Genomic DNA, 25,645 nt, shown 5'->3' with positions numbered 1-25,645 from the left:
CAGGTCCCAAGCCCGGGTCTTTCGAGATCTGGCCTGGCTCAGCCCGGAGCTGCGGCTACATAAGTCCCCCATCGAGGGCAGGGCGCGCGCGCTGCCAGCCCGGGCGCAGTGGGTGTTCCTGGGGAGAAGGTGGGGAGGGAGGCACCGCCCGACCCGGCCCCACTCCTGCGCTCCTCCTCCCCGCTGTGCCCGCCCGGACCACCAGGCTGCCAGCCCCCGGGCTCCCCAGGGCTGAGAGCGGGTTGCTGCCCGAGCGGACGGGAGGAAAGGGGCAGAGAGAACTGAACTTCCACCTTCCGGACAGACGGCAGCCTTCTCCTCGGCGCCAGCGCTTCGCTCCGGTCCGCAATCTGAGCGAGGATGGAGGGCGCGACAGCCGCCGAGGCGCATCCCACCATGGGGGTCAAGATCTTCTCAGCCGGACTGGCGGCCTGTGTGGCGGATGTGATCACCTTCCCGCTGGACACCGCCAAAGTCCGGCAACAGGTAGGGAGCGAGATGGGGAGGGGGTGCATCTCAGGCAGGGAGATCTGATTCCGGCGTGGATTTACCTGAGCAAAGGGAGGTAGGGCAGGTGGCCACCTTCCACACCAGTTTGGTCTTGTCACAGGACTGGGTGCATTAGGGTGGGAAACCGGAACCTTTCCAAGATTAACTGCAAAATCACAAGGGCCACGGAGAATGATTATTATCTAACCCAGCGGTCCTCAACCTGTGGGTCGCGACCCCTTTGGGGGTCGAATGACCCTTTCACAGGGGTCGCCTAAATACATCCTGCATATCAGATATTTACATTACGATTCATAACAGTAGCAACATTACAGTTATGAAGTAGCAACGAAAATAATTTTATGATTGGGGGTCACCACAACAGGAGGAACTGTATTAAAGGGTCGCGGCACTAGGAAGGTTGAGAACCACTGACTAACCCCAAATGTTAGGGGGGCACTACGTGTTTTCAGAGCGAAGCATGTCAGCCCTCTGGAGTAGGCAAGCCAAGCTCTTTCTTCTTCCATCCTTTCATATATTTCAGAGAGGAAGGGAGAGGTAGAGAGAGAGAAACATCAGTGATGAGGGAGAATCATTGATCAGCTGCCTCCTGCACGCCCCACACTGGGGAGCCAGCCCTCAACCCGGGCAGGTGTCCTGACTAGGAATCCAACCGTGACCTGGTTCATAGGTGGACGCTCAACACTGAGCCACATGGCAGGGGTCTTCTTCCATTTTTGATTCAATGGGGCATCTTCCCAGCCTGCCTTCTGGAGCATTCATTGGGGCGGGGGGGGGGGGGGGGGATGTTCAAAAGTACATTGTGGCCGGTCTTGCTCCATAAGTATATAGTGGTAGCTGTTAGAGAAACAGAGAAATAGAAAGACAGACAGATAAATGGATAGCTAGGGGAGCTGTTGCTGGGAAGGGAAGAGGAATTGCAAATAGGAACACTGGAGAGAGTCTTGGCTTAAGGTCTCTCCACAGAGGACAGCCTGATACCAGCCTTTGCCATTTTCTCACCGGGTAGGATCCCCTGTTCAACCTACCTTCCCTTTGACCCTTCCTTTCTCATTCCCAGATTCAAGGTGAATGCCCGAACTCCGGTGCCCCTAAGTATAAAGGCGTCCTGAGAACAGTCATCACTGTGGCAAAAACGGAAGGGCCACTGAAGCTCTACAACGGACTGCCTGCTGGCCTGCAGAGACAAATCAGTTCTGCCTCTCTCAGGATCGGGCTCTATGACACCGCCCGGGAGTACTTCACCGAGGGCAGAGAAAGTAAGCGACCAGCATTCCTGGGCCCACAGCCAGACACGCGCTGTGCCCAGCTCTGTTCAGAACTGTTCCCCGCAGGGTAGGGGTCTTCAGAACAAACTGGCAAGCAAACCTCAGTATCTGAACCAGTGCCTCCCCCCAGTTAGGAAAAGCCTGAAAAAAAAAAAAAAACAACTAAATATAGGAAACAACTAAGCCACTGTTTAAATAGGCATCGTGTTTTCTTTTTTCTTGAAAATCCTCATTTTTTAAAAGAATTTCAGCTCTGAAGTCTTCTTGCCCCACTATGATTTAGCATGTATGTAGCGCATGACCCACACATGCATAGGTATTAGGGAAGTAGAAAAGATATAAAGATACAATAATACTAACCACTAAAATTAAAAAGACATGTAGTTGCATTTTGGGTCTTGATGGTTTTTTCATTTTGCTTGATTTTTTTCCTTCCTTGTGGATTTCAACAGCTAATTTAGGAGGCAAGATCTTAGCTGGGCTGACGACTGGAGGAGTGTCTGTGTTCATTGGCCAACCCACAGAGGTCGCGAAGGTCAGACTTCAGGCACAGAGCCATCTCTATGGTCCGAAACCTCGCTACACTGGGACTTACAATGCTTACAGAATTATAGTAACAACTGAAGGCTTGTCGGGCCTTTGGAAAGGTAACTAATTCCGAGGTGGATTTTTAAAATCATTAAAACACACATATCCAATTAGCACCTTATCATATAAGGGAGCTATTAAACATTTTCTTTTTCATCTCCTCAGGAACTACTCCTAATTTGGCAAGAAATGTCACCATCAATTGTACAGAGCTAGTAGCGTACGACATAATGAAGGACACCCTTGTGAAAAATGAAATCCTTGCAGGTAACCTCCCATGTGACGTAACAAACAGGACTGCACATTTACAATTTCATCTTGGAGCTTCTCTTGCCACATTCTACTGAATCCCTTAATTGTAATAGTTTGAAGTACTTTTGAACACACATATATATAACTTTTGAGGAGCAGAAAAAGACTAAAGCCCTAAGTTTTAAAAGTTTCATTGCAACAAATTTTTGCAATGAAACCAAAATGCAACTATATTCTTATGTCAGCATTACTCTCATTTAATACAAATGGGACTTTTGTTAGCATCTTATTCTTTATATAGCAGGACTTGGGCAGTGAGTTCATTCTGCACTGTATCCAAATGAGCTAGTTACATGAGTTCATCATCAGTTTCATCCAAATGTAGAGCCATCAAATAGGTTCCTAAAGTTAATATTCTAACAGGTTCTCAAGACATTGAGATTCTCCTTGGACAATGACTTTAATAAACAAGTATCTGATGCCTGTATACCAGGCATTATGCCAGACCCTAAAGGTACAGAGAAAACTGACAGGATATTTTCCTAAAACACAATCCACTATGCTATGCATGTACTATTTGCCACCATTTTCCATTATAAGTATAATCTTCTTTATTGTATTTATTTCTAAGGCGTCCTGTGTTGACTTCCAGGTTTACAGTGATCTGATAACTAAATACTAGTAGCCACTCCCGAAAGTCTGATGTTGACCTGTTCCACTGATCCATTTTAGATGACCTACCCTGCCACTTTATGTCGGCTGTTTTCGCTGGGTTTTGTGCAACGCTCCTGTCTTCGCCAATGGATGTAGTGAAAACCAGATTTGTAAATTCCACACCAGGACAGTACAAGAGTGCGCACAACTGCGCAATGACAATGTTCATTAAGGAAGGACCATCAGCTTTTTTCAAGGGGTAGGTTATGATCTTCTGTATCTATAATGATGTGCTTAGGCTATCGACGCACTTCGGAACGCTGTCTCCGCTAAACAATTGATGTAGCAGAGCAGACATAGTCTACTATGCAGTATAATTAGTGTTTCCTTTTCCTTGCCATAGACTTCTCTCATCTACCAATTCCACCGTGCAGGAAAATTATAATTAATTTTCTCAACCTTGATCAGAGGCTTATTCGACATAAGTAATTGGTCCCAATCTATTAGAAATGTATAGACAGTATTTTGCCTTCTCTGGGAAGAACTACAAAGCAAAGGAAAAGCATAATAGAGGACTTTGAGAAAACAGTATTTGCTTTTTTCAATTTAATGGACTGTGGCTTAGATTGTATTAAAGCAAAACTAGAGAAAAATCACTGTCATTGATTTAGAAAAGTGATGCAAAACACTCACATAGAAATGTATTGTACAGTGGATCACATTTCCATAAAGCAATATTATATTATATTGGAAATGACCTTCCTAAGAAAATATATTATCAACTAATTTATGGATATATTCAACAAGGATTATACCAGTGGTAAAATAAAAAAATTCTATAAACCTTAAATATTGTAAGGCAATGTCTTAAACCTAATAAGATAAACATAAATTCACTATACACACTATACAAAAGGTTCCACTTCACCATAATGTTTATGATACAATACAAATGAAATACATTATAAAATTAACTTTAAGTGGATATGCCAGTTATTCACATCAGCCATTAAACAATAATTTTTTCAAATTTAAAACCTTTTGGGGGACTACATATTACAAGGATGAATCCTGAAAATGTAATGCTAAATAAAATGAGTTAGACACAGAAAGACAAATATTATATGATTCTACTTATCTGAGGTACCTACAATAGTCAAATTTATAGAGACAGAAAGTGGAATATAGTTACCTGGAGCTGAGAGGAATATAGAGTGGGGAGCTATTTTTTTTGTTGTTGTTTTGTCCTCACCCAAGAACGGTTTCCTCTCATATGCTCCTTCACTGGGGATTGAACCCACAGCCTAGGTATGTGCCCTGGTCTGGAATGGAACTTGCGAACCTTTGGTGCACAGGATGATGCTCCAACTGAGCCACACTGGCCAGGGCAATGAGCTACTTTTCAATGGGTTCAGAGTTTCTGTTTGGGTTGACAAAAAAGTTGTGGAGATGGATAATGATAATGGTTGCATACAAAGTGAATGTATTTACTGCTACTGAATCATACACTTAAAATGGTTAATAAATTTGTTAAGCATACTTTATACCTTAATTAAAACACATATACACACATCCAAGAGTCAGGAGAAATATATTAAGAGACCGCTCCAAAAATCTTTGGGGATGATATCTGTAGGCCAGATCACTTAAAAAAATATTCTAGCTCTTTGTTTGGGTTAGTTTTATTTGTTTGTTTTTATTGATTTCGGAGAGGAAGGGGGAGAGAGTAACATCAATGATGGCTGTGTCCTGCACATCTTACTAGGGATCAAAACCTGCAACCCGGGCATGTGTTCTGACCAGCAATCAAACTCATGACCTTCTGGTTCATAGGTTGATGCTCAACCACTAAGCCACACTTTTTAAAAATTTTATTCAAGGCAGATTTAACTGATGACATCTTCTCTTGGAATATTTCATTGCTGCAAACAGGCATTCAAAATCAATGATTTGTTCTGCAGAGTTTGGCAGAATTCTTAAAAAAGAGCAACAACCAAAAAAGAAAGACCAAGAAAACCCCCCTAGACATGGGGCAGTCTCTCTAAGGATAAGAATTGCCAAAATCTACACAGCACTAATTTCTCGACTCTAGAAAATGGTCTTTGCTTCCTCCTCTTACTTCATTTTTTAATCATTTCCTAATAACAAAACAAAAATTTCCCCTCCCCTCCAAAAAGAAGGAAAGGCTATGAAAAAGGAGGAGATAAGCTTTGGTTTGGTAGGAATGTATTTATATAGCTGTTTTGAAGCAGTATAGGTGAAAAAATAGATGACACTTTATTTTAGGCAGCAGATAAAGAACAGGTACTTTTAAGCATCTTCATTTGAGAAGAGTGACAAAGCTGCCTGTATAATAATAGCTTTGAGAATGTCAAGCAAACTAACACACCAGTGACGTGCACTTTTCCAGGTTACTACCTTCCTTCTTGCGACTGGCATCCTGGAACGTCATTATGTATGTGTCCTTTGAGAAGCTGAAACGAGAGTTGATGAAGTCAGGACAGCCCGTGGACGGCGCCACATGAGCGTCTTCAGGAAAAGGCTGGGACATACCAGTGGGAGCCTTTGCCAACTGGATGATTAAAAAACAAGCAAAAAGCTATTCCCATTATTTCAGCCTAAAAAGATAAAGGAATTCTGGTAGAGTAGAAAATTGTCAACTATTCTCCCTCCCCCCACCCAACTGAAAACTAATACCTTTTATTTCTTGTGACTTTTATTCTGTTTTAAGGAGGGGAAAGCAAGACATTCAGGACTCACTCTGGCAAATGTAATGTCCAGATAAGTTACTGCATTTGATTTACCATTTTGTGTGTGTGTGTGTGTGTGTGTGTGTGTGTGTGTGTGTGCATGGAGAAGGGAGGTGGTTTATGATTATGAGAAACTTGAACACCTTAGTTATAATTCAAACTGATGAAAAAGGAACATTGAGTGAAGTGTCCTTTATATTTATAAATACTTAAAAATGAGCAGTTATAAAAGAAAATATTACTGTTTTCTTTTTATATACTAACCCAGTTGTCAGTGAATATATTCAATAAAGTATTGCTAATACCTCTTAAAGTTTGTCTTTTTGGGTCTATCGTGCATGTAAGAGTTGAAGTTCCCTACAATATTTGTGTAGAGCAACATTCCATACAAAGGTCTATAGAATCAAGAGGCACACACTTACCTTGTTATTAGTAGAGTTTAAAAATTTGTCTATGTTTTATGACATCTGTAACAAGTTCTATGTAAGACATTATATCCATTTGGGCATTGTTGTTATTAGAATCATGGCATCTTTCCTAGAATCACAGAATTTTAGAGCTATGAGGTAACTTTGGTTAGACAGAGCAGCGGACTCAGGCAAAAATGAATCTTCAGGGCCTCTTCCCAGCAAAGCCAAGTTTGTCATTAAAACCTGTAGTAACCTTTTTCATGCCTACACACTGAATGCAAAAGAAGTAGGGAAAGAATAAACGAGATTAAAAGAAGTATGAGAGCCAACTCCTTTAGCTTGTTCTTGTCTGGGAAGCTTTTTATCTGTCCTTTGATTCTAAATGATAGTTTTTCTAGGCAGAGTAACCTTGATTTTCAACATTTTGAATATTTCTTGCCAATCCCTTCTGGTCTACAAAATTTCTGTTGAGAAATCAGCTGACAGTCTTATGGGAGCTCCCATGGAGGTAACTAAGCACTTTTATCTTGCTGATTTTAAGATTCTCTCTTTGTCTTTAACCCTTGGCATTTTAATTATGATGTGTCTTGGTGTGGGCCTCTTTGGGTTCATCTTGTTTGGGAATCTGTGTGCTTCCTGGACTTGTACATCTATTTCCTTCACCAGTTAGGGAAGTTTTCTATCTTTTTTTTTCAAGCAGTTTTTCAATTTCTTGCTCTCTCTCTTCTCCTTCTGGCACCCCCATGATGTGAATGTTGGTGGCACCCCCCATGATGTGAATGTTGGTAAAACAAGGAATGGCAGCAGAAGAGCCAGGAAGCCCAAATTGTTCTTATCCAATAACTTCTTAAACAGGTAGTTAGCAGATGAGTTAAAGCTAAAGTCACAAAAAAAGAATTCTGTGTATTCTGATTTACTCTATAAAAACATGGTTAAAGGATTAAATAACCATGTTTCATTTATGTTGCAGCAACATAAATGACTTCAATAAGAGATGGGAGGATGGGAAGAGAGCAGAAGTATTAACATCAAGGCGTACAATAGTTTCAACATGTTTTTTTATTTGCTCACAACATTCCAAACACAATGACATCATATTTCAACTATTGCTTTTACACAGAAATTAGCTGCTTTACCCAAAGTAAACAAAAATCTATTTTTTTATATTGGAAACTAGTAGTTTTTCCTGCAGGGAAAGCCAGTGCTTAAATATTTGTTGGAGAGTTTAACAGAAATATGAAATTGCTTTATCATAATATTGTAGTACTTGGGTCTTACCTGCACTACATTTAAACTTTCTCTTGTCAAAAGTTGAAGCCAGGAAAAATAAAGTTTACTTATGATTTTTTCCTCCCAGATTTTTAACAACTCTGTTAATTTTCATGATTAAAAAAAAAAAAAAAGCAGATGTGGAGAGGTTCATAAATATGAAAATGGAAATTAAGCCTCCTCAGCTTGTTCATGGAGAAGGTGGGTGGACAATTTATCCCAAGGAAATAGCTGCTTCACTAATTCAAGAAGGATAATAAGAATTATTGCTCTCCAAGCCAAACCTCTTCTCTTCAGTGCCATGACAACATGTAATCTTTCCTGCTCTGGCCACGAGTGTTCACTTTTCACACTCATGTAATGTGCAATCTTTGAGCAAGTTCTACCTCACTGAACACCAAGGGAAGAAATGTACATAAACCACTGTGAACACTGGAATAAGAATGAAGAGTACGTATGTTTTCACATAGAAAAATACATACAAATTCAAGTAGCTCTTAACACAGAAAAATTCAGGATGGACCTTCTCAATAAAAGGATGGGTTTTTAAACTGTAAACGGTGCCAGTAAGACACTGATTTTTCTATCTAACTATATCACATTTAATACAAAAAAAGGTTGGTCTTGGTTCACGGATATCCCCTGATTTCTCCCATTTTTAAAAGATTGTCTTTCAGAATATATCTGAACTACAACCACTTAATTATTTTTTTAGACTATCTTGTCACTGGCACACTCTCTTCAATCTAGCACATACAACAATTCATTTCAACACTGATTCACTTTACTCATGCTAAAACAATCATAATTTTCCTGCTACTTCAGTTCTATAACTACCCTGGTAGTTACGATTACAGAAACGGGATAGGTTCTCAACATGGATTTTAAAACTACATAAATTTCTAACATGATATATGTGGACAGCAAGGAAAAGGAGGAAGGCAGACACAATTATCCCATTTCTCTCTTCATCTATGTCGCTCTCACCTAAAAGCCAGAAGGCACATGTCACACTTTAATTTACAACCAGTGACACTCAGCTTGGTTTCCAGACTGTCAAACCTAAGAATCTGTGGGGTGCTTAGACCAGCTCAATATAGAGCTATCTGAAATGGTTACTGATTAGCTTAAGCAAAAAAAGAAAAAAGAACAATATCTATGCTATACACATAGAGGTGGATTTAAAGAACATAATATTGAGGAAACTTGCTAATGACATTTATAAAAATATTATGAAAAACATTTCTTTCTCCCTAGAAAGGAAAAAACTTAAACTACTTAAAAAGTTTCTCCTTTCATACTTGAGTCATTCTTTTATTAAGATACCGACAAAGATTTAAATCAGTTCAAGATCTCAGCTGTTGAAAGATTAAAATATAAAGGTAAGTATTTTCAACATAAAAATTCAAAGACTAACAGAATTACTTTCCATGTAATAGTAAACCCCGTGATAAAAGGAACTTTAATGGTTAACACTTGATCCTTATTGGGATTTTACTACAACTAGAACTCTAGTTGGATGATAAAGCATTAAAAATATATTTAAAAAATCAAGTTAAGATATTTACAAGAAACCAATTTTTAAACTCCTGTAATACTGAATAGCTAAACTGCCATGATTGTAATAAAATGAATGCAATTTTAAAACGTTTTATCTTGTTGAGAAAATCACAATTTTAATGCATGTACTTTTAATGTGCTATCCCAGCAGTCGCCAACCTTTTGGACCTCACAGACCACCCGTGGTCCGCGGACCACCGGTTGGTGACCGCTGCTCCAAAGGTTTCCTTACATCACCACATCTGTTATTTTCCAATTGAATATTTTTACCACTCTTCTCTTTGGCAAGTTTGAAGAGAGGTTTGTTAACAAGCATGAACAATACTTGAAAGTCTCAGGTCTTGATAAATCACTTAAGAGCTAGTCCTTCAACACTTACTATAGACCATATTAAAGGATGTACCAACTGTCGTCGTGTTTTAGATTAAATTATGTCTAACGGACAGGTTTCTGTAGGACTTAAGGAGAATTTACAATCATATGAACCCATCTTCAAACTCTTTTAGCTCTGCTATGAGAACTAATGTCAAAAACATAGGCAGAACAAACTATTCCCATTAGAATCTCATCACTATGTAATCCTTAACACGCTTGCTACTTTAGGAGGATAAAGCTGTACAAAATGCACAATCATCATCCTCAGGCTACTTTAGAATCCCACGAATTGCTAACTCAGAGAATATCCATACAGTTCATACATCATCAACTGGGAACACTATGGAGTAAAGCAGAGAAGCAAGATTTAACAGTAAGCAAAATAAGCCAATGACGTTTAACTGAGATTTTTATAAAGCTTTAAGTTTTCTTTTTGTTTAAGTTCAAAGACAGCTTTATTGAAACAGCAACTGTCCTTTGAATACAATCAAGATATTCTGAGCAAATACATCTCTTTTCATAAACACAGACAGGTAGAGAAACCCCATAAAAGGTTTTCATACCAAGTATTAACTCAGGTTTTTTCTACAACTGACAAAAAGCAAAGACTGAATATGAGAAAATGTCTTTAAGCTTTAAAATAACATTGCAATATTTCAAAGTGTGGTATTTAAAAACAAAAAAGCTAGTCACCAATACTGTTTTCTTATATATTATGCTAAGTAGTCAGGCAAACCAAAAAGGTTCTTCCTCCTCTCTGACATGTTGCTACGAAGCAACACTGACATGTGACTGAGAGTCAAATGAAAAAACCACAAAGAACCACTCTCTCCCCTAATTAACCTACAAATAAAATAAGAGAAAGAAAGTAAAGAACAATTACTTCCAAATTCAAAAACAAAACATGTTAAGAGCTTTGCAAAGATACCAACTTGATAACTACAACACATAAAAGTGAAAACTGATATTTACACATTTTAATCAACCAATTTAATACAAATACCTGATTTGTACTTTTATACTAAATGGGTTAAGTCCCAAGTTCCAAACTATAGTTCCTATGACTCCACAAAGGGGATCTTTGGAAGGATAAGGTACCTTTGGAGGACAGTGTATAAACAACTGTAAACGTACACTGATTGTCCACTAGCTTTCTTAAATAGAACTTCTGAAATATTTCTGTAGGAAATTATATATACGTAGTGTAATTGATCAGATAATTTCTATTACAACATATAAATTCTGTTGTGTGTGCAAAATGTGGTAGAAATAGAAGATACTAGGAATGATTCATATTTTTAAAGTAAGTGATACATTATAATCCAGTAAGAGTCCTTTAATCTTTTCATGAAACTTCTCTCTATATATGTTGAAATACATAATGCTTTCTGGCTTTTCTTCAAACCAAAACTTGTCAAATTCATATACAAGATAACCTGTAGTTAAAAAACAAAAACAAAAACAAAACACATAATGCTCAATAGTGACATCCAAACCATCTCATTGTAAAAGTATATAAACATCCATTGAACTCCATAGTCTATAATAATCATAAGTCATCGGAAACTACTAGAAACCTGAGGCATTTTAAAAGAATGTTCAAAATAAACAGCAATTTCAACAAAAACCCTCAAACTTAAAAGATATAATACTGTCAAATGATACCTTGAGAATAGGAAAAAAAATTATTCCCAGAGAACCCTGAAACACAAAAATGAAACAAGAAAATGTTGAACAAGGATAAATTACAAAAAAACTCTTTTCTATTTGATTTCTAAAATTCAGAGATATTTCCACTTTTTTCCAATGAATTATCAGCAACTTCTCTTTAAAAAGAATACATAAACTATATGCCCACCCAGCATGGCTCAGTGGTTGAGCTTCGACTTATGAGCCAGGAAGTCACAGTTTGATTCTCGGTCAAGGCACATTCCTGGGGTTGCAGGTCCGATCCCCAGTGTGGGGCGTGCAGGAGGCAGCCAATCAATGATTCTCTCTCATCACTGATGTTTCTATCTCTCTCTCCCTCTCCCTTCCTCTCTGAAATCAATAAAAATATATTTTTAAGAAAATACATAAGCTCTAAATAGGCTTAATATTTTTATTTTTCTGTCTTCATTACAGTCGCTAATTTAACCCTGAACATGTTGAAAGTATTTAATGCAAATAAATATTAAAATAAGTATATTTATAACAAAAAGTATGAATTTAAAAGCACTCATAAACCCTATTTAAATTGAACCTATAATGACTTTTTTATTCCAGATATTACTTTGATGCTCATCCTGGACCCGAGCCAAACAAGATGCTGGTGTTGAGGGCACTGGGGTCCACAGTAGCCAAAGATGCTCCAGTTACCCATCTTCATGGGAAGATGAATAATGGAGAAAGAAATGGATAACTGAAGGAACAGAGTCTCTGATAAGACTTCCCACAGAAGGTCACATCTAAACTGACATTGATGAGATGACTATGAGAAACCTGGGAAGAATGGAGGGAGCAGGAACTGTTCCAGGCTGGGTGAAAGGTCCAGTCATGAGAGAGCATGACATATTTGTGCAAATAACAGAGGACATGTGCTTAACCTTTAGTCTGCGGGGAGCTGGTGTGTGGCATATGTCAGGAGAGGTGATCAGGCATGGATTATGCAGGGCCTTGTCGGGGGTCCTTTTGGAAAGTTGTAGGCAGTGGGGTAGAATGACTAGATTTCCATTTTAAGTAACGACACCCTCAATGTGGAGAAGAACCAGAGGTCATCACAGAAAGACTGGTGAAAAGGTGATACAGGGACTTAGAAACAAAGGCCTGAGGTCACACAGTTACAGCGGGGATGGGGAACAGGAGATGAACACAAAAGAAATTTAGGAAGCAGACAATCCTGGAATTAAGGATTAAATAAAGAGGGGAGACTGTGGGAAAAAGAGATCTGGATGACACCTTCAAGCATGGAGTTGAAGTTAAAATTTGGCCGTTTATACCAAAGTAGTTTTCTGCCAACATGCAAATGACATTCTAAAGGCACAAAAAGATCAAGAAAAGTAGAGCATAAAAACTAAGCTGGATTTGAATTATTTGCTTCTGAGAAATATCTTCTGAAGATGGAGTTTATGCAATTAAATTGTCAATGTTCAAATGTCATCAAAATAAAAGTTAATGGAATAATGGTAATATGACTGCTTGAGGGAAATCTGTTAAGTAGCCCCAACCAAAACAAGACAACCTGGACTTGAAATAACTGGGGGGAGGGGGAGGAAAGGATCGGAAAAGATGTTTTTAAACTGAATTTCCTTACAAGAGTAACAAAATAATCTGCAAATAGTCAATAGCATTCATTAACCAGTATTCAAGAGGGAAAGTTCATTTTATAGTTGATTAAAAGATGGATACCTACAGAAAACTGCATAAACACTACATTTGCATACATGTGAAAAAACTGCCTCACTGAATATTTTTAATCAGCAAATAAAGAAACTGAAATACAAAATACTTCAGGGAACTCATCTTCCATTATTTTCCATTTTTCCAAAGATCCTAAATAACAAAATGATAGAGGAATTATACATTTTATCTTCCTAATGATTTAAAAATTCTCTTAGAATGATCTCCTTTTAATACTCACAATAAAACTGATGAAAGTGTTCCATTGTTGGTACACCAGGAACCAAGTTGTAGAGATGAAATTTCAAAGCTTCACTCTTCAGTAAGCTATAAGCCATCTCTGTCAGATTGATTCCAACTATTGCATAAGAATACCTATGTCAGAAATATTATTAGTTATACTAGCTAGCCAAATAGCTCATTAAATAAATTTGAAATTATGCAAGGAATTAGTTGCTTTGATTCATTTCTAACACAGTACTGATTTTACAATAATCTCTACATATTAAGAAAAATAATCAGAATAGATTTTAAAAATTTGTTCTTTAGAGGCTGTTGATGTCTGGATATAACTGAAGAAATAAAAATAAAGCTCTGGTCATATGAATATCTAAAACCAAAATCCTTAAAAAACCAAAAGGAGTACTATACTAATATATAAAGAGCCAGGGTCCATCATGACCTAAAATATCTGGACAGATGACCGAACACCAGGCTAGGGTCCTGGCCGGCGCGGCGGACATCAGTCCTGGGTCCCGGATGCCCACGGTGCGGTGGCGGGAGGGAGCTGTGGGAACGGAGCCATGCTGCCATCGGACTGGCCTCTCGGTCCCTCCCACTGTCCACAGGCCTGGGGAGAGCCATGCTGCAATGGGACTGGACCCTACCTGAGGGTTCCCGGATTGTGAGAGCGTGTAGGCTGGGCTGAGAGACCCCCCCCCCGAGTGCACAAATTTTCGTGCACCGGGCCTCTAGTATATATATTCTCATTGATTTCTAAAATACACTGGGTAATCTGACTTTTTTATTATCAGGATATTTATTTTTATGATGTAATATTGTTATAATGTTTTTTAAAAAATACGTATCACTGGAATATAAAAATAAAATAATATTATATGATAAAGCTAATAATATGACCTCAATTTGCATTTCATGGCACAAATTTCAAAGCTATTTCTCATAGTCCTATTCCTATTTCAAAACTATTTCCTATGTCTATTTTCAAATCTATTTCGCAAAAAATCTTAATAAAGGTCTTTTATCCCCATTTTTAAACTAAATCTTGTGATGAAAAATATTTAAATACATACAAAATTTGTTTAAAAATAACTCAAAATACTTTCAAATGAGATGATCTAACCAACTTAAATTAGAGAGCTTATAGTTTCTTTAATACATCTGGCTTACCCTAATTTTGGGTGATTTGAACGGGAAAGAATCTGATGAGCTTCCCTGGTATAATTTTCACTGAAGTACCTAAAAAAGTTTATGAAAAATAATGAAATTAACAGAAGTCATTCAAATTGGAGCTGCACAAAAGCAATTTTAAAAAGTTACTGTCAAAATGATAGTCCTAGTACTGCCACAATCACCCCAATCAATTTCCATCCCAAATCTTATCAGTGACTCAGAATGCTGTTGAATCAATCAAAATTTAATTCTGAACTATCAGGCCTCTCTAACACAGGCCACAGACCCTTGACAAGGCTTTAAGATTATTTTTAACATATAAGTAAACTAACAAAAGACTTTATATCTACCTTTAAAAAAGTCTAGAGTTCTTTTTATTTGCTCTAAATTTTCTATAAAATAGTCAATGCGCACCTGTTAGGACATTCTTCCTTTCACGTGGGCTTATTCATTCTATGACAACTTAAGCCTGTATTGTTTAATACTACTTTCAGTGCAATTAGAAGAATGTCAATAAACTCCATTTTGCACTAAACAATCCACCTTGATCTGTGGTATAACTAAAATTCTGGCCATAAAACACAGAAGTATTAGGAGAAACAGATAAAGCTATCTCTTTGTAGGCTCATCCATCCTGTTGGCTTGAACTCATGCAACCTCTGAATTCTTAAATGTAGAGACCAAATCTGTTCAACTCTTTTTAAAATATATTTTTGTTGGTTTCAGAGAGGAAGGGAGAGGGGGAGAGAGAGGTAGAAACATCAATGATAAGAGAGAATCATCAATTGGTTGCCTCCTGCATGACCCCTACTGGGGATCAAGTCCACAACCTGGGCATGTGCCCTTGACCGGAATCAAACCCGGGACCCTTCAGTCCACAAGCCGACGCTCTATCCACTGAGCCAAACCAGCCAGAGCCTGTTCAACTTTTGAATCACCTCATAGTGCATTAGGAGTCATACACATGGACATATATGATGACTGACTGGATGTTGATGAAGATTTACATGTTTTATTTAAATTTTAGAGCACAATCACTGAAATTTTCATAAAGTATACAAATTTCTAACCAGATTTTCCCTTCTCTACTTTTCCTCAATTGTACCATAATGTAGCTCAATTTCAGGACTAATTTCTTTATAGTAACTATAAGAACCTTGTTAATCATTAGGGTTCCCATTCCAGGTATTCTGCCGTCTATAAATCACAATTCAAGGATAGACCCACACACCAGAATCTCTTCATTTGCATACCTTATAGGAGAAAAGTAATCTTCTAGTCTACTTTCTAGAATATTTCTGGCTATCAATTGTGATTTTAGTTACATATTTTGCAATTTCATATATATGTGCCCAAGCATAAGTATTAAAGAAGAAAAGGAGAGAGACTCCATACAGATTCTGAAAGCCTGAGATTTAGATCACTTGCCACATATGGTAAAGAATAAGTGTAAAGAGATTTCATTATCATTTTACCTGGTTACATTTCCCAAAATGGAATCAGACAGCCAAAAGGGGAGAGGCGAGAGGGTCAAAGAAAGTAATAAAAACCCAGTCAGTGTGGCTCAGTTGTTGAGTGTTAGCCCATGAACCAGGTCATGGTTTGATTCCTGGTCAGGGCACATGCTTGGGGTTGCAGGCTCGATCCCCAGTGTGGGGCTTACGGGAGGCAGCCAATCAATGTTTCTCTCTCATCCATGTTCCTATCTCTCTATCCATCTCCCTTCCTCTCTCTAAAATCAATCAATCTATCTATCTATCTATCTACACACACGTGTGTGTGTATATATATATATATATATATTAAAAATAATAAAAGTGTGTAAATAATTCCATAGGAGGTATCAGAAGGGAGGCCAGAAAGAGAAAGGAAGAAGAAAGGTATTGGTAAGTAAAGAAATCACACACACATACATGAGTACATTTCCAATGTCTTCCTATTGTTGTCAACACATTAGTAAATACTTTTAGCACTGCAGCTATTAAAGTTTAGAGATAATAGGAAACTAAATTGGAGATTACATGTAATTTCATTTAGAGAAGAAAAGAAAGTTTATTTTCACTTACACAAGGTTGATTAATCCAAGTATGCCCATGCCTCTGAAGTCCGTTTTGGGATCATCACCCTGGAAACCAATGTCAGCCCATTGCTTGGAGATTCTAGCTTTCAATTTTTTCGTGGGCATTAAAAGATTCCAAAGCTGTACAAACATGCTTCCATATTACAAATAATAGTGATATTCTTAAGTTACCAAGATTTTTTCCTTCTCATAGCTGATATAACTAATAAATTAAATGTTTTCAATTAAACAATTTTTGTAGACAAATTATAGGTTTGACAAAGACTATGTTTAGAGAACTTTTCAATTATCATAAAAATGTAGTATATTTATTCCAACTTAAAAGACATAAAAATTTTGAAACAAATACACAGAAATCTAAAACAATGAGATGTCTTTATTTGCTAAGTAACTATATATATAAAAGCCTAAGCGACTGGATGATTGGACAACCGGCCGGTAGCTATGACACGCACTGACCACCAGGGGGCAGACGCTCAACGCAGGAGCTGCCCCCTGGTGGTCAGTACATTCTCAAGGCGGAAGCGCTGCTCAGCTGACCAACGGGTGCCAGACGCCTTGCTCATGGCTGGCGAGCACAGCTGTTGTGGTGAGAGCTTCTCCCGCAGACACTCCCCCTGGGTGCCCGAGTGCGCACCAGGCACAGCTCAAGCTCCTCCCTGGCCACCTGCCACTTCACGCACTACTTCGTGCTGTGAGGGATTGAAGCGGACAGCAGCCTGGAGCCTGACAAGCTGGCGGGTAAGGCGGGGCTGTGGTAGCGTGGAGGTCCACTGATCCCCTGATCCCTGCAGGCCAGGCTGAGGGACCCCACTGGTGTATGAATCTGTACACCGGGCCTCTAGTACATATATATTATATAACAGAATTGGTAAACTACTTCCATGAGAATAGTGTTATGTACTTGGCCCTTTCCTTTGATACTATATATTTAAGTAGGCTCTATTCTAAGATTGGAATTATGAAGAAGTAATACAGAGAGTATTCAATCCATATGATTACTATTTTATAAACTTTCATAGCTTTAATTTTTTGTGGGACCTCTTCCTTAAGTCTACTATATCACTTCTAAAGATTGCTAATAATTTTTTTTAGCATTTTTAGTGCCAGATCTGTACTCTCATGTTTTTTACTTTAAGATCTTTATCTAGGCAATCATAATTGTTAATTGTTTCATTTATTCTATTTTTCCTTTGGCCTTTCTTAGTTCAGTTAAATGGAATTGCCTATGGTCTTTCCTCTAATCCTATTTCTTAATGGCCACTATCTTAATTTTATTCTCTCAATAATCTCACTGAAGGTTTTCCTAGTTAAGGAACAGAAACTTGAATACTCTAGGACTTTCCCAGTAGAACTACTTGACTTGAATATCTGAACCATTTAAAGGAAAAACAAAGGTGCAATATTTAATATCAATATGCTTTTTGGTTAGTTTCTATGATTTGTTTAATTAATGAGATTAGGAATTCCTTAATCAACTACCCTGCTCCCAAAATGGGGAGCAGATTTACCAGTTAGTTGCATGTGAACTACTGTGTTTCCCCCCCTTGGTTTTTCTTTTTACTTTTTCAATTGAACTTATTGGGGTGACATTGGTTAATAAAATTATAATGGTTTCAGGTGTACAATTCCATATTACATCATCTGTCTATTGTGCTGTGTGTTCACTATCCCAACTCAAGTTTCCTTCCCTCTCCATTTATCTCCCCTAAACCCTCTTCTATCCCATCCATGCCTCCTTTCCCTCTGGTAATCACCATACTGTTGTCCGTGTCCATGAGGGTGTTTTGCTTTAAAAGAAAGAAAATAATATGACTTGGTTTTAACTGAATATATTCCTTAAAACTGAGATAAAATATCAGGCATCTATCATAACATAACATAAGACAGCTTTCAAGTGTTAGATAGCAACATAAAGTTTAAAAAACTTAATCATTTTCTAAATTTGACACCACACATCATCAAACAAAACAGACGAACAAAATTGATAAGTTTATGAAAATCTGAGAACAGAAATATGTTTTTTTTTGTTTGTTTCACTACCACTTCAGGCATTGTTGAATAAAGGGCTCCTAATAAAAGTATCCTACTACCCAAAATAAAATGCAAAGACCTGTGACCCTGCTTTAAAACAGGGCAAGACTCTGCTGGCTCTGAAGCTAAATCAGTGATTAGAGTGGGTTTTATCTGGTCCTTCTTTAAATTACTAACAGATTTTCTTTTACATATTTATAATCTATTTCAGAATTAAAAGCATTTAAAATAATATTTATTTGAATATACTTTAATGATGCTTATCAGAAAATTACAAAAAGAGTTAACTAAAAATCTTTCACCAACAGAACAAAATTCTCTAAGGGACAATGACACTGGATGGCTGTACAAGCCTCGAGAACTTGCACACAGACCTTACTAGCTGATTTATTTTTGCAGTGTTCACTAACTCCAAATGCAGAAAACAAAACTTACCTTGAGAAGCAGCTTTTCATGTTGCAGGTTATCAGAATCATACGGTTTTTTTCTCACACTTTCTACATCCAAATAGAGCTGTCTGTAACCGGATATCTGCAGTAAGCATGCCTTCATGCATATTTTAAAACTGAAAATAACAAAATTATTATAAAAAATCATTCCTTCACAATAACATAATGCCTTCCATAGCTTGTGGTTCATAAGTCTATTTAGAAACCATTTCCTAGCTTACAGTTTAATACAATAGGCATCAATAGCCTCCTTAAACACAAAACTTAATATAAAGTATCAGGAAGCGTATAATAAATCACGATCTAGAAAGAGGACAAGACATGGTAGGAAGCGCAAGCTTGGTAACTGTGTCTTCTTTTCCTGTTTTTCCTGGGCAATCTCATACATTCCCAAATCTTTACGGCCAATTATCACCAAAAGACCGAATTTCCCAAGAATACGCATATAACAAACAAGTCCAGGACAGGTGATCTCAGTTCTCCCAAATACAACAGCTTGTCCTCCCCGAGGAAACATGCTTTTTCTTAACAAGTCGCTAACCCTATTAATGACCTCACTAATCAGTAGTTCCCCAAGCTACAACCCTCCGAGCTCTGACTTTCCTCTCTGCACCAATACATCAAAAGATCCCCAACCCTCATCCTTTCTGTCTCTGAAATGTCCCTCACAGCTATCATCATATATTCATTTATGCTGATGTATTTATAGCTTTGTCATCTCTCACTTGAAGGAGTCAAGTTTCCTAACTGTTCTCTCTTATTCCTTCTGCCAGCCTCCCACATCCCCAAATTTCTATTTTCTTCAAAATACGTATCTGATAATATGGCTTGTTTGCTTAAAAAAAGAAAAAGAAAAAAAAAAAGAAACCCAGAGAACAACATCTGCCCCTCAGTGTGAGATGTAGTCCAGCACTCCAGTCCTCCAACCACCACTCTGCACGAGTTCAATGCCCCAGCTACAAAGACTCCCGATCATTCCCAGATACTGCAGCACTTGTGCCCAGGTGGCATTCTTCCTCTGCATGGCATGTCCTCCCTACCCATTCAATAAGGTCCAGCTCAAATGTCACCTCTTCTGTGGCACTATCCTCAGTTCTTTCCGGTACCCTTCCCTGTTCCAGCCCAAATAAATTGCTCCTGCCCTGACTGGTTTGGCTCAGTGGATAGAGCGTCAGCCTGTGGACTGAAGGGTCCCAGGTGTGATTCCGGTCAAGGGCATGTACCTTAGTTGTAGGCACATCCCCAGTAGGGAGTGTGCAGGAGGAAGCTGATCAATGTTTCTTTCTCATCAATGTTTCTAACTCTCTATCCCTCTCCCTTCCTCTCTGTAAAAAATCAATAAAACATATTTAAAAAAATGCTCCTTCCTCTATATTTACACAGAAAATGCTGACTAAAGAACAAATTGCTGAATACTTACAAGTCAATGTACTGGTCCTGAGAACTCAAAAATGGAATAAGTCAAGTCCTTCTCTTATGGAACTTAAAATTTATTAGGGAAGAACAAGAGTAAATCAATGATTGCAGTACAATGGCTTATGCTATGATGGAGAGCTCTGTGACAGGACAGAGCAGGGGCCCCTAACACAGACTGGGGGGGGGGGGCCAGGGAGGACCTTCCTGGAGAAGGACAGAGCAACTGATCTTTGAAGGAAGAAGGACATAGCAGCTGCAGTTATGTAACTTTGGGAAGGTAATGGTAAGTTACCTTAAAGAAGGCAGGTGGTAAATAGGCAACAGTGCTGGGCAGGGAACCAAAAGATACAGGCGTTTGATCTGTTTCTGTCACTCTCCTCTCTGGACCCCCTGAAAGCAGGGAATCAGATGCTCTCCACTGCCCTTCCAGCTCTAACGCTTTCCAACTGCGTGTGATCACCACATTCCCAGGATGCAGGCGCATCATAAAAAAGAACACTGCCAAACAGCATACCTGACATCCTTCTCCGGGTTGATATTCTTTTCTCTCATTATATCTTCTATGCACTTGTCCACTTCACTCTGAACAACAAGTGTTGCTTTCTGTAAAACCTACAGATGTGATAAACAGCTGATTGAGAAAAATCCCCCACCGAAAAAGAACAGTAAATTTTGAGGTATTTAGTCAACTCTACAATGCAGATTTTAAATGCAAACCGAAACCAAATTTGTTTCAAATTTTCAGTAGGGCTTAAATCACTCAACCAATTAATTAACTGAAAGAGAAGCAACATGTTTCAGATGAAGACTTCCTTAACTGAAAATGAACAGGTTCTCTTAGCGAATGAGCTACCACCACAGTGTGTTTATGAAGTAGACACTTCTTATAAAATTCAAAAATTACATAAAAATATATGCATAGCCCTGACTGGTTTGGCTCAGTGGATAGAGTGTCAGCCTGTGGACTGAAAGGTCCCAGGTTCGATTCCGGTCAAGGGCATGTACCTTGGTTGCAGGCACATCCCCAGGAGGGGGTGTGCAGGAGGCAGCTGATCGATGATTCTCTCTCATCGATGTTTCTAACTATCTCTCTCCCTTCCTCTCTATGAAAAATCAATAAAATATATTAAAATATATATATATGTGCATAAAAATTTTAAAGGCAGAAGTCAGAAAATTTTTAAATGCAGAATAACACAAAGAAGAAAACGCAAATAATCTTGTAATCTTACCACCAGTGACAGCCACCGGTAACAGAGTAGCATATATGCCTCTGGTCTTTGTTCTATGCAAACAAACAGATTTCTTAAATAATACAACCTATAAATGTCCACTGGATCCTTCCTTCCATCAAACAAGTAAGTGCATGAGAACCTATCCTAAGGACACAGCCTAAAAGAATGTTTTCCCCCAAGACTTGCTTCCCCCCAAACTATCAAGTCTTGAGACAAAATAAACAAGCAAAAACTTAAGAACAGGACAAATTATTCAAATACCTTCTTTGTGCATGAATAGCGCACGCGCAAACACACACACACACGCAGAGGAAATATTTTAACAATTAAAAATTACTTCTAAAGTGGGAAAATTTCACTCAATACTTTATACAGCAAAGACTCTTCTGGTAGGACATTAATAATTAATTCTAAAATTGAAGCATCCTTTTAAAGGAAAAGTTATCTTGCAATTAAATTTTCTGGAATTATCACCTCGATATGATCCTACCTTATTCTTGGAGTACATCAAGGAATTTTCTGAAATGGAAAAAAAAGGATGTTATCCCTTAAATACTGTTTGTAAATTACTCCATAGTCAAAGAGTATAAATATCAAGTCAATAATACATTACTTTCTAGAAGATAATACTTTTACTTGAATAACATAACAAACATTTAAAAATTTCATCCTTACAGTATCCTTACAGACAACTAGATGATTCCAAAATCCTCAATCCAACACAACATACCACAGGCACAGAGGTGAGGCCGACCTAATTTCCCCAGTCATCTGTTTCTGTGCAGACCTCCAAGTGTACTAACCACTGCAAATTCACACATGGCTACCTCGGAACAGCTCCTGTCCCAGAAACTCGTGGTAAGACTAAAGTGAGAGTGCTCTCTACTACATTTTCTTCATTTGTTAGCCTGAAGGAGTAAGCGTTTCCATTTCAGGAGCTAGCAACTGAATCAAACAACAACACAGTGGCAAAAATGAAAAGACTTTAGATTATTTACCCATCCTCAAACCAAATAGCAACACAGCTTCTTCATTCTTGTTTTCTATTTCAATAAGAATGAGTAACATTTTTATTGGTTTAGTAAACAATTTTTTCTGGCACATTTGCTTAAAGATTTTTTTTCTTAGCAATTTGAAAAATTCCAGAAAAATGCTTTTGCCACAAAGTAAAGCATTAACGTATGTCCCCCTCCCCCGCCACACACACACTATAAAACACCAATGCTGCCAAGATTTCTTACCAAGAGGTACTTTGTTCTCAGAACAGTTAAAAGGGCAAATCAAAAGAGCAGGCAATAATTTAAGTCAGCCACAAAGTTGTGAGAAAAGTAAGGAAGTAAACAAACTTCAATCATCCAGCTGCCCCGAGGCTTACTCTCTCTTTATGTCTGTCATCCTTTCATGTTGCCTTGGATACCAACACCCACTCCCCAAATCTTACCGGGGTGGATTGCTTAGCTGAAGCACCCTTGCTCAATTCAAAGAAAGCCTGGTTAAGTCATGGTTTTCCATTCAACACAGTGAGCATCAACTGCGGCCGGTCGCTGGCCTCCTTTACCCTGGCCAAAGAGAAACGACCTCCACCGTATTTGTCACTCATCTGTGTTCTAATTTAAAGTAATATTTTCAATTATGCATTGCAAGCTGATGAACTTCAAAAGGTACTAGAGCAGTATTGTTCAATAGAAACATAATGCAAGCCAAAATGTGTGCCACACGTGTACTTGAAAATCTTCTAGAGCAGCCACATTAGAGTAAAAGAAACAGATAAAATACGTTTTACTATTTTAAACCAACATACCCAAAATATATTAAACCAATATGCCCAAAATATTTCCACATATAATGAATATGAACAATTATAATCTTGGTTTATATGAAGTCTTTCAAACCTCGCGCATAGTTTATGCTTCTGCTCAAATCACATTTCAGGTGCCCAATCGCCGCCTGTGGCTACTGGCTAGCTAGAGTTCTAAACACTGCATGTTGTGAGTCTAATAATGATTCCTAGGGATCACTGTATACCTAGTATTGTTCTTTCATGCATTACCTAAGAGATAAAAGACTGACGAAGGACGCTGAGCATAAAAATGGATGTAGACAGAGATACTCTTTCTCATCACTTGGATGAAAATTTCAAAGGGCTTATAAAAGTCTGGAGATTTTTCTCTAAAATATAGGTTAAAACTATAATCTAAGGCACAACTAATGAATTTCAGAAGCCAGAGAAAATAATTGTTCGCACAGATGGGAAACTTAAATAATAATCCCTTTCTTTTTCTGCAAGGCCATGTAGTTTTAGAGCTGAAAGGATTCAATGCTAGATTCCAACGATTATAAAACTGAATTTAGGTGACTTGATCAAGACACACAATGAGTGCATCTGTCACTGAATATTGAGAAAAAAAATATTCATTCAGAGTAAAAAATTCATTAGTTTTAATTATTCTTTTTCAAATAACATTACCTATCCTGTGTGTCCTTTGTGCACCTACATAGGTATCAAAAATTCGCTGCAATTCACACTTTCCAGTCATCTGTCGTAAGAGCCATTTCATCCAAAATCGAAAAAAGTGCCCATAGAAGAAGTCCCACAAGGAAATAAACATTTTTTTCCTGGAGAAAGAAATATATGACAGGTTTAATTACCTTAAACTGGATTTTAAAATGGAAAAAAAATTAGTTTATCCAACTTACCAAATCTCAAATTTATAATATCTATTATGCTATACCACTGTAGAAGTGTTTTAGGAATCTAAGGAAACAATGACAGGTGTAATATATACTATTTAGATTAAATGATGGCTGGTCAAATGACCAATTTATCACTTGTAAAAAAAAAAAATTACTGTCAAATCACAACTACTTACTTAAAGTTCTCAGTTCCCTATTTTAATTTTTCATTCTTTGAGATTTGGGGCTCAACAGTTCACGAACAAAAGGAACCCAACTAAACAACAATTAAATAAAATACCCCATGTATCAGAATTGTTATTATAAGGAATAAGCTTTTCTTGATCTCTTGTGGATCTATTCCTGTCAGGTGATGCCAGCGAATAAAAACACTACACATGGCTTACAAACTCAAGTACACAAGTTGAGCACCGAGTAGATCAAATCCTGGCTAAGTCTTGATTTTCCTTCCAACAGGCGAAGGACTGATTACTAGAGGGAAATTAACTACGCCCACAATAAAACGGAATCTTTATGTCATAAGACAAACCTTCAACTCCTAAATGAAGCGCGATGGGGGCAATGCGAGTGAGTAATTACTTAACAATAAACAAAAATGCTCATCTCCTTCCTGCCTTAGACATTCCCACTTAGACATCCTCTCTAGACCAGGGCCTGTGAGATTGTCAGTTTCGAAATCCCCGCAGGTCGGAGCAGAAACGGTGCTCATCGGAGATGGGCTGAACTGGAGCGTGAACGTGACCCATCGAGACAAAGGAACTGCCAAGCGGAGGGAGAGCAAGCCTCGCGGCGCCTGAGCTCCCCAGACCCGGGGAGTCGCTGCGCCGAGGGCCCGTTTCGGAGCCCGGCTCCATCGCTGCCCGCGAGCGGAGGGAACGGCTCGCACAAAGCCCCGCCGGCCCGGCGCCCCGCGGCTCTGCTGTGGGACACCGCGGGGCTCGCGCCCCCGCACGGAAGCAGCACGGGGCGAGAGGAAAGAAAGAGCAGCCACCTCACAGGAGCGGAAGAACTAGGGGAAGCTGGAGTCTGCCTCGGTTTCCCCAACTGCAAACAGCCGGCAACGGAAACGACGCTACTCGCACTGCGTTCCCCACTAGCACTGTGACCCGGAAGTCGGGGAGCGAGGCAACGGGAACGCCTTACCCGAGACACTGCCCGCCCTGCCCCGCCCCCCGACCTCCTCTGATTGGTCCGTGCTCCACCAATTGCTAACGCCGCAAGAAGGTCGAGCAGAGTTGCTTTGGCGCGCGCGTGCAAGTATTGAAAGGACGCTAGACGGTTCCCTAGCAACGGCTACCTGGAGGCACGCC

General features: G+C 38.7%; 2 protein-coding genes across 7 annotated transcripts; one reads left to right on the top strand and one right to left on the bottom strand.

Annotated features, from left to right (window-relative positions):
• Positions 1-360: 360 nt before the first annotated feature.
• Positions 361-5,858, top strand: UCP1 (uncoupling protein 1). Its single transcript, XM_036314746.1, has 6 exons — positions 361-486; positions 1,571-1,769; positions 2,231-2,425; positions 2,532-2,633; positions 3,351-3,531; positions 5,683-5,858. The coding sequence occupies exons 1-6, from the start codon at positions 361-363 to the stop codon at positions 5,795-5,797; spliced, it is 918 nt and encodes a 305-aa protein (XP_036170639.1). The 3' UTR covers positions 5,798-5,858.
• Positions 5,859-7,472: 1,614 nt separating this feature from the next.
• ELMOD2 (ELMO domain containing 2) lies at positions 7,473-25,439 on the bottom strand. 6 transcript variants are annotated; one of them, XM_036314192.1, is made up of 10 exons: positions 25,327-25,439; positions 24,109-24,257; positions 22,132-22,160; positions 20,921-21,018; positions 18,977-19,106; positions 18,265-18,297; positions 16,494-16,627; positions 14,425-14,493; positions 13,256-13,389; positions 7,473-11,072 (listed from the first exon to the last, which is right to left on the bottom strand). In XM_036314192.1, the coding sequence occupies exons 2-10, from the start codon at positions 24,248-24,250 to the stop codon at positions 10,927-10,929; spliced, it is 915 nt and encodes a 304-aa protein (XP_036170085.1). In that variant the 5' UTR covers positions 24,251-24,257; positions 25,327-25,439; the 3' UTR covers positions 7,473-10,926. The 6 variants fall into 6 exon arrangements, with proteins under 6 accessions (XP_036170085.1, XP_036170086.1, XP_036170087.1 ...); XM_036314193.1 differs by lacking the exon at positions 25,327-25,439 and adding an exon at positions 24,865-25,320; XM_036314194.1 differs by lacking the exon at positions 25,327-25,439 and adding an exon at positions 24,339-24,846.
• Positions 25,440-25,645: the final 206 nt, after the last annotated feature.

The sequence above is a fragment of the Myotis myotis genome, unplaced genomic scaffold (genome assembly GCF_014108235.1).
Source record: "Myotis myotis isolate mMyoMyo1 unplaced genomic scaffold, mMyoMyo1.p scaffold_m19_p_6, whole genome shotgun sequence".
NCBI classification, from domain to species: domain Eukaryota; kingdom Metazoa; phylum Chordata; class Mammalia; order Chiroptera; family Vespertilionidae; genus Myotis; species Myotis myotis.
Note: the sequence above shows the minus strand (reverse complement) of the source record. Positions and strands in the feature narration are given on the sequence as shown.